The 15008-nt window shown below is 40.3% G+C and overlaps 1 protein-coding gene across 2 annotated transcripts; it reads left to right on the top strand.

Annotated features, from left to right (window-relative positions):
* Window positions 1-1805: 1805 nt before the first annotated feature.
* Window positions 1806-13538, top strand: LOC111950103 (POU domain, class 2, transcription factor 3-like). Of its 2 annotated transcripts, none has more exons than XM_023967461.1 (13): window positions 1806-1943; window positions 2348-2404; window positions 6747-6781; window positions 8207-8308; window positions 8652-8763; window positions 9001-9089; window positions 9483-9659; window positions 10203-10344; window positions 11085-11218; window positions 11664-11828; window positions 12088-12127; window positions 12495-12606; window positions 12848-13538. In XM_023967461.1, the coding sequence occupies exons 2-13, from the start codon at window positions 2356-2358 to the stop codon at window positions 12888-12890; spliced, it is 1200 nt and encodes a 399-aa protein (XP_023823229.1). In that variant the 5' UTR covers window positions 1806-1943; window positions 2348-2355; the 3' UTR covers window positions 12891-13538. The 2 variants fall into 2 exon arrangements, with proteins under 2 accessions (XP_023823229.1, XP_023823228.1); XM_023967460.1 differs by having other exon boundaries at window positions 1806-1969.
* Window positions 13539-15008: the final 1470 nt, after the last annotated feature.

Below are 15008 nucleotides of genomic sequence, written 5' to 3'. Positions count from 1 at the left end.
CATTTCGGAGAGTTATCAGCTATAGAATAGCTTTAGCCTGTAACTCAGTTAAATATAAACTATGCTTTTAAACTGACTTAAACAAACATTTAATATCTAGCAGTTTGATTAAAAACACCATTTGGCCAGATTTGCCTACAACCACATGTGTGGTCCACACATAGAAGTAATTTTGTGGGGGAAAACTAATTCTGATTGGCTGGGCCTGGCTCCCCAGTGGGTGGGTCGGGCTCCCAAGTGCACTCCCAGGCCCACCCATGGCTGCGCCAGTGGTGTAAAGTACTTGGAATTAATGCCTAAACTGTAAACCTTTGAGTTGTTTCTGTTTTAGCCCTGTAACCACGTAGAATTAATGCGTCAAAAATAGACATCTATGAGTCAAAGGGCAGTGGGCTGGATTCAAACCCACGCCGACTCTGACCTATGTGTGGCTATAAAAACTGGACCACATAGGCACTGAGGAAACCAATCATTTATTCTGCCTAGTGCTTGCCTCCAGGACCTCCACATCCGGCTTCTTCACGTGCAGGATCATCCGCTACCAGCCACCCGGACAGCTGATGAAAAGCACCATTTGACCAGATTTACATTTTGTGGTCCACATATAGAAAAACGAATTTCTTCCCCTCCCAAGTGGGTGCGCCTATGCTCTCACAGGCCCACCCATGGCTGCACCCCTTCCCAGTCATGTGAAATCCATAGATTAGGACCTAATGAATTTATTTAAATTGACTGATTTCCTTATATCAACTGTAACTCGGTAAAATCGCTGAAATTGTTGCATGTTAGTACTGTCTACCTGTGCCCTAAAAACGTACTTCCTGTTTCCTAACAATATTGTTGTTTGATCAGTGTCTATGAACTTGAAGTGGACAACAAGAATATATTAGCCTAAATAATACATTTTGCATCACTTGTCTTTCTATCATAGAAAGTTTAACTTTTCAATCGTAATTATTGGGTGTGCCGAAATAGGCTTTTATTTATTTATTTAATTTTGGAATTTGCCATATATGGTAAATTCGCCTATGGTATGTGCATGTGAAGGAGCGTATCCAATGGCATGAAAGACAGTTGAAGATGCTGTTTCAACAAGCCAACCACAGAGAGAAGTATCAGCTGTTTACTCAGTCATCTGTGCCATTCTCCCTCTGGACATAAATATTATCTTTAAGTGTCTTAAGTTTGATCAACTTCATTTGCATAAAGGTCTTTGTGTGCCTTCTTTTCTTTATGCTTAGATGTCATTCAGGCAGACAGACCTGAGGTTGTTGCATCATCTCAAAACATGCTAGCACAATGTTTTATAGTGAATAGAAACAGATGAGAATGCACTTGAACCAAACCTGTCATCATGGTTTATACATTAATAAAATGTTATAAATGCTTATGAATTGTAATGCTTGTAAATGCACATGTTTATAAATGTTTACAAATAATGAAATACAAATGTATTGATTATTAAATAAAGCTGATTCATGAAAGGTACTATAAAGTATTGTTCCCATTTTGGCGGTCTGCCCATTTTGTCTGCCCATTGGTAGATTTCAATCTTGTTCCACAGTAACAAATAACTATGATGTAAAGCTTATTATTCTCTCCACAATTTGTCCTGATTTGATGCTAAGTTATTATCGCAACATGCTGTCCGCTTATTCATCTCTTTATACAAACACATACACTGAAAAGCAACTTTTCTAAGTTCGCAGTCAACCCATTGTTGTTTTATGCAAAAAAAAACGAGACTGGATAGGACACACCGAGAGACTTATGCAAATGACTCTCTATCTGCCTGTGTGGGGTACTGAAAAAGGTGCATTTTCCTCCACTAACCCACTTAGGTAAATGCAGATGACCACTAGTAGATATTATACATTTCCATCCCAATACCAGCATCTTTTTAGAGACAAAGGGGACATATTCACATAGTGCTATCTATACCGGTGAGTGGAACAATTGTTAAATCCAGGTAAGTAATTTATATATATATTTTTTAAATAAAACATTTATAAATTACCTGTTCACATTTTAAATTCTTATATTCAATGTAATATAAAGTAAAAAATGTTAAGCCATTTCACCAAACTTTGTGAGTGTCTGTTGACTTGATCCATCTGGTTTTGACTGAGTTCAGATAGGGAGGAGAGCTGGAGCAACTGTGCTGAATACTGAATGGGGATACCCTCCAACTTATGAATATTATAACAGCAATCACATGTGGGAGAAAATTTGAAAGTACGCCGCATTAGAATAACCTCAAGATCATTTTACTGGTAGAGCTGAGTGCTGCATTGTCCCAGTGAAGTTACAGTCCTTTAGGAAAATCAGCAGTATTTATCATTTACAGATATTAAGATGAGCACAGACGGGGTGGAACACTCAGAGGCTCACCATGAACAAGCAGGTAAGGATGTTTCACCTTTCAATGTCTACTTTTAATTTGTCAGTTTGTCGTTATCTCTTGTCAGGCATATCAGAAGAAATTATGATGACATATATCTTGGAAAATTATGTTTACTTTTCGCCTCCATCGCACCTGCTAAATGTATTTCTTGGTGATAGTGGTGTTAAAAACAAAATAAACTTACAGAAAGACATTTCTGCTTATTCTTATGTTAAGATTACCCTACAAACATTTCATTTCAACATTTCTTTATTTGATAGCTTTTAGTAGCACAATATGATTTTGTTATTATTTATTACTTTTTAATTACATAATATCTCTGAGGAATCATTGTGTGCTTAGTATCCCTGGATCTGTGGTGCATACTTACATACAGATTTGCACTGAAAAATAGCTAATTTTGCTTTTTTAATTGAAATGATTAACTGAAACAGACACATTTACTGAAACAGAACACCCCCAATAACATTGAATATTATACACTAATTGTTGACAGGAAATGTTTTAGTGTGTGTGCTTTTCTTACTCCAAATGTTGTCATGGATTTTGGATGCAAGAGTATGTGGAGCCTCCAGGCTGACAGTTTCACATTGCTATGGTTGTTTATTATTTCGGAAAGCTTATTTCTGAAGTTATGGTGTGTCTGGACATTTGTTTTGATTGCTACAGGCTGTATTTATCAATAACACTGTAAATGTGTCTCAACATTTCTTGTACAGTCCTTTGCTGATAAGTGGGCCATTAGGGTGTGTTGATTACCACAGTGTGAATAGTGAATGACTATTTCTCTGTATAATCTTTCTGATTGAAAGTACCTTATCAACAGCCAACATCTCCCCCCAACAACAACTGGAATAAGTGTTTCTGAAAGTGTTTCTAGAACTGGATGTGTTGATTCTGTTGGTTGGCGGCTCTACCAGGATGTAATGTGTGTACCTCAAGCTGTTTGCAGAGAAGTTGCCACAGCCCCAGGTGACATGGATGAGGTGGTAAAATACAGAACAAACTAAATGAAAATGTGGAACTTGGATTCAGATAGAGCAGCATAGTGTATGGAAGTTTTAATTTTTTTGTCAAAATCTGACAAAATAGGCTTTTAAAGTTCCATCATGCATTTGCCTCAGCTATCATTCAAGCAAATCACTGTAAAACATACAACTTGGGAAAAAGTCCAAATACGTTACATGTCCAAGTTGGCTGGACTTAAAATTGGGAGAATTTGAAAACATTCTGAATTAAAACTTTGGCAAATGTAGGAATTAATGTTAGTAGAACTTTCCTGCCCCAGAGTTGAGTAAACTTCAAGTCAGAGTGCAGCAGCAGGTGCCTTAACCTTTTATGTTCAATCAATTTCACCTCAAAGGATCCTACTAACGATCACACCAGATATGATTTCATATAATCTAACACTAATAGCCACAACACGATGCAAGACCATCAGGTCAGAGAGGAAATTATCACAATAATTTTACCCTGACAGCAATGATATCATGCATCTTTTCACACAGCTTGCAGTTCATTGTTTTAGTGTGTTATTTTCAACACAAATTAACCAAAATTAAACTAACAACTTGACTCCCTAATTGAAAAGTGAATGAAAGGTCTGCATGAAATATAGGTCAGAAAGAGAGTTCTGTATATGTTCCCAAGTGGCGCGGCGGTCTAAGGCACTGCATCTCAGTGCTAGAGGTGTCACAACTGACCGTGATTGGGAGTCCCATTGGGCGATGCACAATTGGCCCAGTGTCGTCCGGGTTTAGCTCTGGTAGGCCGTCATTGTAAATAAGAATTTGTTCTTAACTGACTTGCCTAGGTAAATAAAGGTTAAATAAAAAAATTGGCCCTTTGAGAAGATGTCCCCTAAGCCAATTGATATTGTATGATATATTACAACCTTAATCTTTTGAAGACATTCTTTCCAGAAACTGAATTAAGAGTCTATTTGCTGAGTTATCAATATATTTTTATTGTATAATTATAATGATTATTTGCAGAAAGTGGCTTTCCAGATATCGCTCTGAGGTGCATTTGATTTCCATAGCAGTGTATCCTTGATGGAAGGTGTTGACACTTGACTCAGAAACTGGCAGTCCCTTGGCATGATCCGTTCAGTTTAGACTGAAAACCTGTCTGAGTAGTCATCAAGAGCATGCAACCAGACAGACTATTCTGGTCATCTAGAATATGCTGCTGTGCAAATCAAATGCACGTTTGAAAGCACTATCCAGAGAGCCACTAAAGGTTAATGGTCTCTTCGGGATAAAGGTTAGAATAATGCAGGCAGTGGCCTGGGCTGGTCTAAGGCTCTAAAGGGCCTTATACACTTCATGCAAAAAGAGCGATGGAGCGCCATATACGGTCCATAAAAAAATTATAGCCACACAAAAGTACATAGAACTACATGAAATAAAAAAAACAATTACGCATTCCTGCGCCTGTCTCCCGACCCTTTATACCAGCGTGACAGAATAATCGACCATTAAGGAAGACAGCGGGAATGGCCCGTCTGACGACGCTGCTACTGGTCCGTCCGGCGCCGCCACAACCGGTCCGTCCGACACCACTGCTACTGGTCCAACCTACGCTCACACAACTTTGGCAGTGGCAACTGGCCCGTCCGACGACAACGCAACTTTGGCAGTTTCATCAGGTCCTGAACGACCCGCACTGCGTTCCTGTGATCGTCCTCGAGTCATTGCGCTGCTAATGCAGCGCGTCAGCGGGGGTACTGTCACGGATCCCTCCGGAACTTTCATTACGCACACCTGACCACTATTCCCAGTGATTCATAATTGTATAAGTGTGTCCTTGGTTTACCATTGTTCTGTTGATTATTGTTACAATGTCTGTTGGTTATTTATTCGAGGTACTCCTCGCTCTTTTGTTTGGGTTTCAACCCTGTGTTTTATATAGTGTTTGTTTGGTCTTCGTCCCCGTGCCCGTCCACCTTTACGTGACACGCAGTAATTTGGGTAAATAAAAACCCTATTACGCATTCCTGCGTCTGTCTCCCGATCCTTCTGCGTCTGTCTCCCGATCCTTCTGCGTCTGTCTCCCGATCCTTCTGCGTCTGTCTCCCGATCCTTCTGCGTCTGTCTCCCGATCCTGGACCATTATCAACCATGCTACTGTATATTACGGGAAACAAAATCAGAAGACACTTTTTATCAACGCTTTTAGAATTACAAGGGAATTAATTATTGCGAAGTTGCGAAGGGACCGAATGCAGAACGTGATCAACCCCAGCCTTCCGATGTTAAAATGAGATTGAACTGACATAAGGGGACTTGGATGCTGCCAGACAATTCTGTATAATACGATAGTACAATAATAATAATACAGTATACATATTGTTCAAAGTTTTGTTCTATCCTGTGTTGCCAATGCTATCCCAGTTCCATTATTGTACTGGGTTTAGAGTTAGTCAATGTGTAGTGCACCTGGGGGTCTGTAAACATTACAATGGAAAGGCCTGAAAAGGTTGTCAAGGCTACGCAGCTGATTTGCATGGCACCATAATTTCCATACTGGAAGTTTGGCCTGGGGGTGGGGGGGAGATTTCCATACTGTGGGTCGAGCAGGAACATCACTCGCCACAAACTCCCAGAGGTCCTATTTGAAATTCAAATGAGGGAAGATTACCTGACACAGCAGACCTTTGAACTCTCTGTCTCGTATGGCATCGTTGTGTTGTAGGGAGGGTGCCAGTATCTTAAAAGGGTTCATGTGATCATAACATTTGTAATCATTCACTCCATATGGTGGTGAATCATCCATATGGCTGTGTTGGATTTTTTTACACTATATCCCTGATGAGGATATATATGGTCAGTGCCAAGAAACTGTCTAAATAAACTACATCTTGTGTATTTTTATCCTACAAATTGAGGACACACTTGTGAGGCACAAGGGCTTCTCAGTTTCAGTGGGCATGGCGTCTCGATATGTGGTTTGTCTGTAACACTTCATAATAACTTTCGTGAAATAAAATGCATAAACTATTACATCATTTGTAAACATGTATTAACAATTATAAGTATTATGAGCATTACAATTTATAATAATTTATAAAATGTATGATAATTTAGCAACTATTTATAAACATTTACAAGCATTTATGCCTTATTCATGAAAGTTATTATAAAGTGTTAGCAATTTGCCTATTATTGAGTTTTGTATCTTAATTATCAAAAATCCTCCATAATGTTATCCAGAGCGCTACTTCAGGTGTAGGCCTATTCTAATAAACAGAAAACCACAATGTGGCCCTAATATGCTTGGGGATAGGTATGACATTGTAATTTATGACTGTTTAATCATTTATATTTACTTTCTCCTACAGACAATGAACAAAATGGAATTGACTTCACCAGACAAGTGAGTATAGAATACACATGTAATTTTAACTTCAGATTATCCAATGAATTGAACTGTGAACAACTTTTTTAATTTTTAATTTAATCTTTATTTAATTAGGCAAGTCAGTTAAGAACAAAATCTTAGAGAATACATAGTAGGACATTACAGGAAAACTATGTTTATCATTTATTTTATATATATTTTTTAATGGTTTTTACTTCATACCACATGGGCTCCCTTGTGGCACAGCGGTCTAACGCGCTGCATCGCAGTGCTAGAGGCGTCACTACAGACCCTGGTTCGATTGCAGAATGTGTCACAACCGGCCGTGATTGGGAGTCCCATAGGGCGACGCACAATTGGCCCAGCGTCTTCCGGTTTAGGGTATGGCTGGGGGTAGGCCGTCATTGTAAATAAGATTGGTCTTGTACGTGTAACAGAAATATTGATTGTGATGTCTATCAATACTGAAAGTCATGTACTCTAGTCTGTGGAAATCCTGTAATAAGAACATCTAGTGTCATATTACATGAACTCAGTACCACTTATTGTAAGTGTGCTGGACAGTTCCACTAAGATAATTTTTTCACACCACTCTTTATATACCTCAAAATGTCCACCTATTATTAAAACCTATTATCTTAGTTTAGTTATTCCTAAACTATGTCTATCCATTTGGCAGTGGGAGATTGTTAAAGGGAGGTTTATTGTTTTAGTCCTGGGGGTTATTTGCATACTACACTGCCTGAGGGGAGGGTGTTTATCAGAGTTTGTATCTTGTTTAACAAGTCCTGCAGCCTAACCCAACCGGTCAAGGAGCACACATACGCACACACACACGCGCACACACACAGTTTCCCAACTCCAGTCCTCAAGTACCCCTAACAGTATGCATTTTTATTGTAGCTCCTGATTAAACTCGTCAACTAATCATCAAGCCCTCAATTAATTAAATCAGGTGTGTTTGTTCGGGGCTACAACAAAAATGTGTGCTGTTGGAGGGACTGGAGGACTGGAGTTGGGCTGTTGGGGGTACTGGAGGACTGGAGATGGGCTGTTGGGATAACTGGAGGACTGGAGTTGGGCTGTTGGGGGTACTGGAGGACTGGAGATGGGCTGTTGGGGGTACTGGAGGACTGGAGTTGGGCTGTTGGGGGTACTGGAGGACTGGAGTTGGGCTGTTGGGGGTACTGGAGGACTGGAGTTGGGCTGTTGGGGGTACTGGAGGATCGGAGTTGGAATAACATTGATACTGTTGATGACAAGATAGACCAAATGTCAGCCTGGTTGTTCTATGTCAATTGGTCACACACAATTGATATCCACATTTCCAGTGAAAACGACAAGACCGTGTTTATGTACTGTTATTCTTCGAAAGACAATTGCAACATCAAAAAGTAGGAATAGAAAAGTGAGTAATATTGTGATGTGATTGGTTTCCAGATCAAGACAGAGGTCCTCAATGACTCTCCTCATTCTGTCTTATCACACAAGACATGTCACCTGACACAAGGAGCCCCAATATCTGGTGGCCAGCTATCAGGGGTAGGTCACTCATCTTCTGCCTTAATATAGAGGCCTTTAAGTTAATAATTAATATGATTATATGAATGGGGGGGACCTGATCCTAGATCAGCACTCCTACCCTAATGTGTTTGATATGTACAGCCCCTGGCCCCATGTTTAATGTCATGCCAAGCTATAATTATTTATCATTTTCTAAGAATGGGAGAAAACTGTCATTCTGTAATGAGAGCATTTGGATGGTTGTTTTTTGGTTTAGATCCAGGTCTCTCCTGCGAAAGAGATTGTATCTCAACAACTCACCTGGATAAATAAAGGTTAAATAAATGAAAAATCTAAGATTGTATTTCTGTTGTTTCAACAGGAGCTCTCCTCCCTACACACCATGCAGCAGTTGGTGCTTATGCCAGGCTCTCACCACCTCTCACCTCCATCCTCCTTCCTCCTCTCACAGACACAACACACGGGGCACCAAGGTACACATGAACAATCAAATGAAAGGGTTGTAATATTCTGGAAACTTTCCCAAAAGTCACAGACTACACCAGTTTGAGGACTCCCGAAATCAGGAGAGAATAAGCAGGGAGAGAATCCTCCAACTGGGAATCCTTCAAACAGGATTTCTGAAAAATGTGGGAAGTGTGAAAGTTACAATATCTATGATACTTCTCTAAACAAATTGTATTAATTAGTCTTTTTCCCCCCCCGTGTAGCACTTCTGCAGCAGAACCTCCTCAGCTTTCCCACCCAGAGCCAGTCAGGCCTCCTCCAACACCAGCCTGGGTTAGCATTGACACCTCAGGTAAAAATCCCACTTCTTACACCAGTTGACATGATTAGCTGTATGTATGAGGCAGAGAAATGTAAGTAAAGTTATCATGTTTACTGAGAAGACAATAGGGCAACACTACAGGTCATGCATCCGGGTCCTTGAACTTTATAACAGAATTAACCCTTTACAGGACAGACCATGAGAGGGATAAGGATTTATCATAGAACTTTCAATGACATCAGTCAAATACATTAATATGAGGAATTATGAAGAGAGAAATTTGCATAAGACACAAACATATTCCATTTCTGCATGAACAAGGTTTCTAACACTGCTAATTTTTTCACATGGCTAAACATAAAAACACAATTACTTTCATCACCCATTTAACAGTATTCCTCCTCACCACTGTGTTCCCTAAAGGCCATGAGTCGGTCGGGCCTGACGTCGTCGTCCATGGAAAGCCACCTGGACATGTCCCACCTGCAGGTCCCCAAACACATGGGGCCCCCCCAGCAGGACGAGGCCAGTGACCTGGAGGAGCTGGAACAGTTTGCCAAGGCCTTCAAACAGAGACGCATCAAACTGGGCTTTACCCAGGTACAGAGGGCCACTGGCTCAAAATACAATACAACTTTATCTTTCTGCCGTTTTATGTTTTTTCCCAACCCCCCAGACACCACAAATACTGATACACTAACAAAAGTGTCTAGATGCCACAGAACAGCGCCCCTTGAACAGGTTAGGGGTTAAATGTCTTGCACAATGGCAATATATGGCACCTATTATTGTGATTCTCAATCCCACCAGATATTTTCCTGTCAGTCCTGGGATTTGAAATGGCAACCCTTCAGTTACTGGCACGCCTCTCTAACCTTGAAGCTACCGCCACTGGCTCTGATTACTGATATGCCACCTATCTTCTGTACTTGGTGTATTTGCTCATTCTGATATCATTTAACTGTTGAAACACACATAGCGCAAAGGCAGGAGTGAAGTGACTTAACATTTCTGTAGTCAACACACTTGAAGGAGATTAATAATGTAATACAGGTATTGAATTCATGATGTAGATTGAAACGAGATTATAATTTGAAAGTTTGCCGTAAACAGATTCAAATGTGTTCACTGTGTGTGTATCAGGGTGATGTAGGCCTGGCTATGGGGAAGCTGTATGGGAATGACTTCAGCCAGACCACCATCTCCCGCTTCGAGGCCCTCAACCTAAGCTTCAAGAACATGTGCAAGCTGAAGCCTCTACTTGAGAAGTGGCTGAGTGACGCAGGTACTATACAGTATAACAATACACTGAGTATACCAAACATTAGTAACACCTTCCTAGTATTGAGTTGCACCTCCGCTTTTGCCCTCAGAACAGCCTCAATTCGTTGGGGCATAGACTGTACAAGGTGTCGAAAGCATTTCACAGGGATGCTGGCCCATGTTGACTCCAATGCTTCCCACAGTTGTGTCAGTTGGCTGTATGTCCTTTGGGTGGTGGACCATTCTTGATACACATGGGAAACTGTTGAGCATGAAAAACCCAGCAGCGATGCAGTTCTTGACACACTCAAACCTGTGTGCCTGACACCTACTACCATACCCCGTTCAAAGGCACTTTAATATTTTGTCTTGCCCATTCACCCTCTGAATGGTATGCATACATAATCCATGTCTCAATTGTCTCAAAGCTTTAAAATCATTATTTAACCTCTCTCATCTCATTCATCTGCACTGATTGATGTGGATTTAACAGGTGACATCAATAAGGGATCATAGCTTTCACCTGGATTAACTTGGTCGGTCAGTCTATGTCATGGAAAGAGCAGGTGTTCCTAATGTTTTGTACACTGTGTATATTTTGTAGATGGTTTGGTATTTCTCAGTCATTTACATCATGTGCCATTGCATGTCTTTACACACTATTTCTATGTCAAGAGGATATTTATTTTGCTATATTGGCTGGAAATGTATTTTAGAGGAAATGTACGTTGGTAAATCATGTTCATGCTCTTTCCAAATCAGAGAATTGCCCCTCTGACTCTATGAGCAATGCTGTCTCTCTACCCCCCCTGATGGAAGGCTATGGAAGGAAAAGAAAAAAGAGGACAAGCATCGAAACCAACATAAAGCTCACCCTGGAGAAACGCTTCCTTGACGTGAGTTAACTCTGTCTGTCCTTTAATATTGTCCCCTGCATTTCCAATCATAAATGCTGAAAATAATTTTGGAACTGTTGATATAAGTCGTATTTAAAAGCACTTTTCCATGCTTTCCAGGGAGCAAAACAATCCACCATAATGCACATTGTTGTGACACTTGAGTGACTACATAGCAGCCATTTTGAGTTAGTTGCAATGCTGACACATATGATATGGCTTATTTTAAGACATTATAAAGGCTCATGCATGCTTATAACAAGTAATAAGCATTATGTCTGCAGGCTTTACAGTGTTAGCTACCAACGTTTCTTTTTAGAACCCCAAGCCCATCTCGGAGGAGATCACACTGATTTCAGAGCAGCTGCATATTATATGCCTTATTACAAGACATTATAAAGCCTCATGCATGCTTATACCACCTAATACCAATATTCCTATTCAGAACCCCAAGCCTAACTCGGAGGAGATCATGCTGATCTCAGAGCAGCTGTCTATGGAGAAGGAGGTGGTGCGGGTGTGGTTCTGTAACCGCAGACAGAAGCAGAAGAGGATCTACTGCCCCGTGTCCACCTCACCAATGAAATCACACAACTTCAACTCCAGAATGGTTAGCCTTAAATCTCTCAGTTATAACGTTTTGGGTTAAATTCCGCATGTTTCTTCCTGATGATGAAATGGCCAGCTCTGAATATGTACAGTAGCTCTCTATTTTCAAGTCAGATTGAAAGTATATTTTCAAATGTTCATTGATAAGAGTTGTGTAATGAAAGAGTAGTGTGATAGTAATGCATAGTTACGCTACAACACATTTTCAGTACATTGTCTTGTGTTTTGTCTCACCAGCCATCATGTAACTGTTGTTTCAGGCATCCACGTCCAGATCATACAGCCCTCCTGCTTCAGGAGGCAAGTGTAACCATATGTACTTGATAATCTGTATTTAAGACTACTCCACATAGTCTGTAGTACTTAAAACCTGTATTTAAGACTACTCCATATAGTCTGTAGTACTTAAGACCTGTATTTAAGACTATTTCACATAGTCTGTAGTACTTAAGATCTGTATTTAAGACTACTTCATATAGTCTGTAGTACTTAAGACCTGTATTTAAGAAAAAGTAAATGGCATAGAGACATTTTCTGTGAAATCGACACAGTGTGAGAAATCAAACCTATAAAACCTTCCTCCATATGAAACTCACTGTATGAAGTTTCAAGCTTTCTTGTGAAATCAGTGTGCATGTTAAATTGAGTGTATTCTTCTGTGCTCTAGTGTCATCGAGTTCCTCTCCCAATAGTCCTAGTCGTGGGCCTTCGCCTGGAACACTCCGGTCTGGCTCCGCTGCTCTGACCTCTCAGGTCAACCAGTCCTTCAGCTCACCAGGGTAAGGGACACTTGCTCACCACAGCCAAGGACATGTGAACAGTGTCTATATCCCAAATGGCACCACATTACCTATATAGTGCACTACTTTTCACACGAGCCCTATGGGCCCTGGACAAAAGTAGTGCACTACATGGGGAATAGGGTGCCATTTGGGAGATACACAAAAGATTAGTCTAACACTGTATTGGCAACATGGTATTGTACAGATGAGAGATGAACCTGTTATCTTTGCGTTACAGGTCGTGGTATCGCACATGGAACCCTACGTCCTATCACCACTGAGAAAGCCTGCCTGTTGTGGAAGAGAACTAAAACTATGATGTCAATGAATGGAAACAGAAATAGATACAAACCAGCAGACACACGTGAAGACCTTTTAAAATTCTATTGAGAAACTCTATGCATTTGGAATCAAATGTGAAATGTCATAATCAATATTTATTGCATCAGTTTAGGGCACCTCTGAGGTCATATGCAGCACAAACTGAATTTGAGCCTACATTATCTATAAGAGTAAAACTATTGGAAGCAAAAAATAATAATAGAAACATCAGAGTCAGGGACGGATTCTGTTAAACCTGCCGTTAGAATATGTTGACGCAGCAACTGTTAAACTACTGCCCACGCACAAGTGGCTTACTCAGAAAAAAACTGGATCAATATGACCTAAACAGGGTCTACCTGGTATTTTACAGTAAAATCCAAATCATTGCTAATTTAATTTGACCACCAGAAAATAAGATACAGTATGTCTGTATGCCACTATGTAGCCTATGCAGCTGTATGAGTTGGATTGAATTTAACTGCCGATGTATGTTTACAGTGCGGTTAATTTGGCCATTTACTTTGATATTCATCAGGAGTTCAGGTGTGAGAATAAATGTGCGAAGGTGTATATATTAAAATGCCAGACAGCAATCTAAATAATGATGTTGCCTACTGTTTGTATTTTTATACAGTTGAAGTCGGAAGTTTACATACACATAAGCCAAATACATTTAAACTCAGATTTTCACAATTCCTGACATTTAATCCTAGTAAAAATTCCCTGTCTTAGGTCAGTTAGGATCACCACTTTATTTAAAGAATGTGAAATGTCAGAAAGATTTATTTCAGCTTTTATTTCTTTCATCACATTCCCAGTGGGTCAAACGTTTACATACACTCAGTTAGTATTTGGTAGCATTGCCTTTAAATTGTTTAACTTGGGTCAAACGTTTTGGGTAACCTTCCACAAGCTTCCCACAATAAGTTGGGTGAATTTTGGCCCATTCCTCCTGACAGAGCTGGTGTAACTGAGTCAGGTTTGTAGGCCTCCTTGCTCGCACACGCTTTTTCAGTTCTGTCCACAAATGTTCTATAGGATTGAGGTCAGGGCTTTTTTTTCAGAATCCTTGACTTCGTTGTCCTTAAGCCATTTTGCCACAACTTTGGAAGTATGCTTGGGGTCAWTGTCCATTTGGAAGACCCATTTGCAACCAAGCTTTAACTTCCTGACTGATGTCTTGAGATGTTTCTTCAATATATCCACATAATTTTCCTGCCTCATGATGCCATCTATTTTGTGAAGTGCACCAGTCCCTCCTGCAGCAAAGCACCCTCACAACATGATGCTGCCACCCTCGTGCTTCACGGTTGGGAGGGTGTTCTTCAGCTTGCAAGCCTCCCCCTTTTTCCTCCAAACATAACGACGGTCATTATGGCCAAACAGTTCTATTTTTGTTTCATCAGACCAGAGGACATTCCTCCAAAAAGTACGATCTTTGTCCCCATGTGCAGTTGCAAACCGTAGTCTGGCTTTTTAATGGTGGTTTTGGAGCAGTAGCTATGTCGATATAGGACTCATTTTACTGTGGATATAGATACTTTGTACCTGTTTCCTCCAGCATCTTCACAAGGTCCTTTGCTGTTGTTCTGGGATTGATTTGCACTTTTCGCACCAAAGTACGTTCATCTCTAGGAGACAGAACACGGTATGATGGCTGCGTGGTCCCATGGTGTTTCTACTTGCGTACTATTGTTTGTACAGATGAACGTGGTACCTTCAGGAGTTTGGAAATTGCTCCCAAGGATGAACCAGACTTGCCGAGGTCTACAATTTTTTTCCTGAGGTCTTGGCTGATTTATTTTGATTTTCCCATGATGTCAAGCAAAGAGGCACTGAGTTTGAAGGTAGGCCTTGAAATACATCCACAGGTACACCTCCAATTGACTCAAATTATGTCAATTAGCCTATCAGAAGCTTCTAAAGCCATGACATAATTTTCGGGAATTTCCCAAGCTGTTTTAAGGCACAGTCAACTATGTATGTAAACTTCTGACCAACTGGAATTGTGATACAGTGAATTATAAGTGAAATAATCTGTCTGTAAACAATTGTTTGAAAAATTACTTGTGTCA

The sequence above is a fragment of the Salvelinus sp. IW2-2015 genome, linkage group LG23 (assembly GCF_002910315.2).
Source record: "Salvelinus sp. IW2-2015 linkage group LG23, ASM291031v2, whole genome shotgun sequence".
NCBI lineage: Eukaryota > Metazoa > Chordata > Actinopteri > Salmoniformes > Salmonidae > Salvelinus > Salvelinus sp. IW2-2015.
Note: the sequence above shows the minus strand (reverse complement) of the source record. Positions and strands in the feature narration are given on the sequence as shown.

What these genes read in the sequence shown, in the direction of transcription:
- LOC111950103 (XM_023967461.1), top strand. Translation starts at nt 2,356, where the DNA reads ATGAGCACAGACGGGGTGGAACACTCAGAGGCTCACCATGAACAAGCA. An exon ending in GAATTGACTTCACCAGACAA is followed by an intron (nt 6,782 to 8,206) that starts GTGAGTATAGAA and finishes ATTGGTTTCCAG; the next exon opens with ATCAAGACAGAGGTCCTCAA. An exon ending in CAGCCCTCCTGCTTCAGGAG is followed by an intron (nt 12,128 to 12,494) that starts GCAAGTGTAACC and finishes TCTGTGCTCTAG; the next exon opens with TGTCATCGAGTTCCTCTCCC.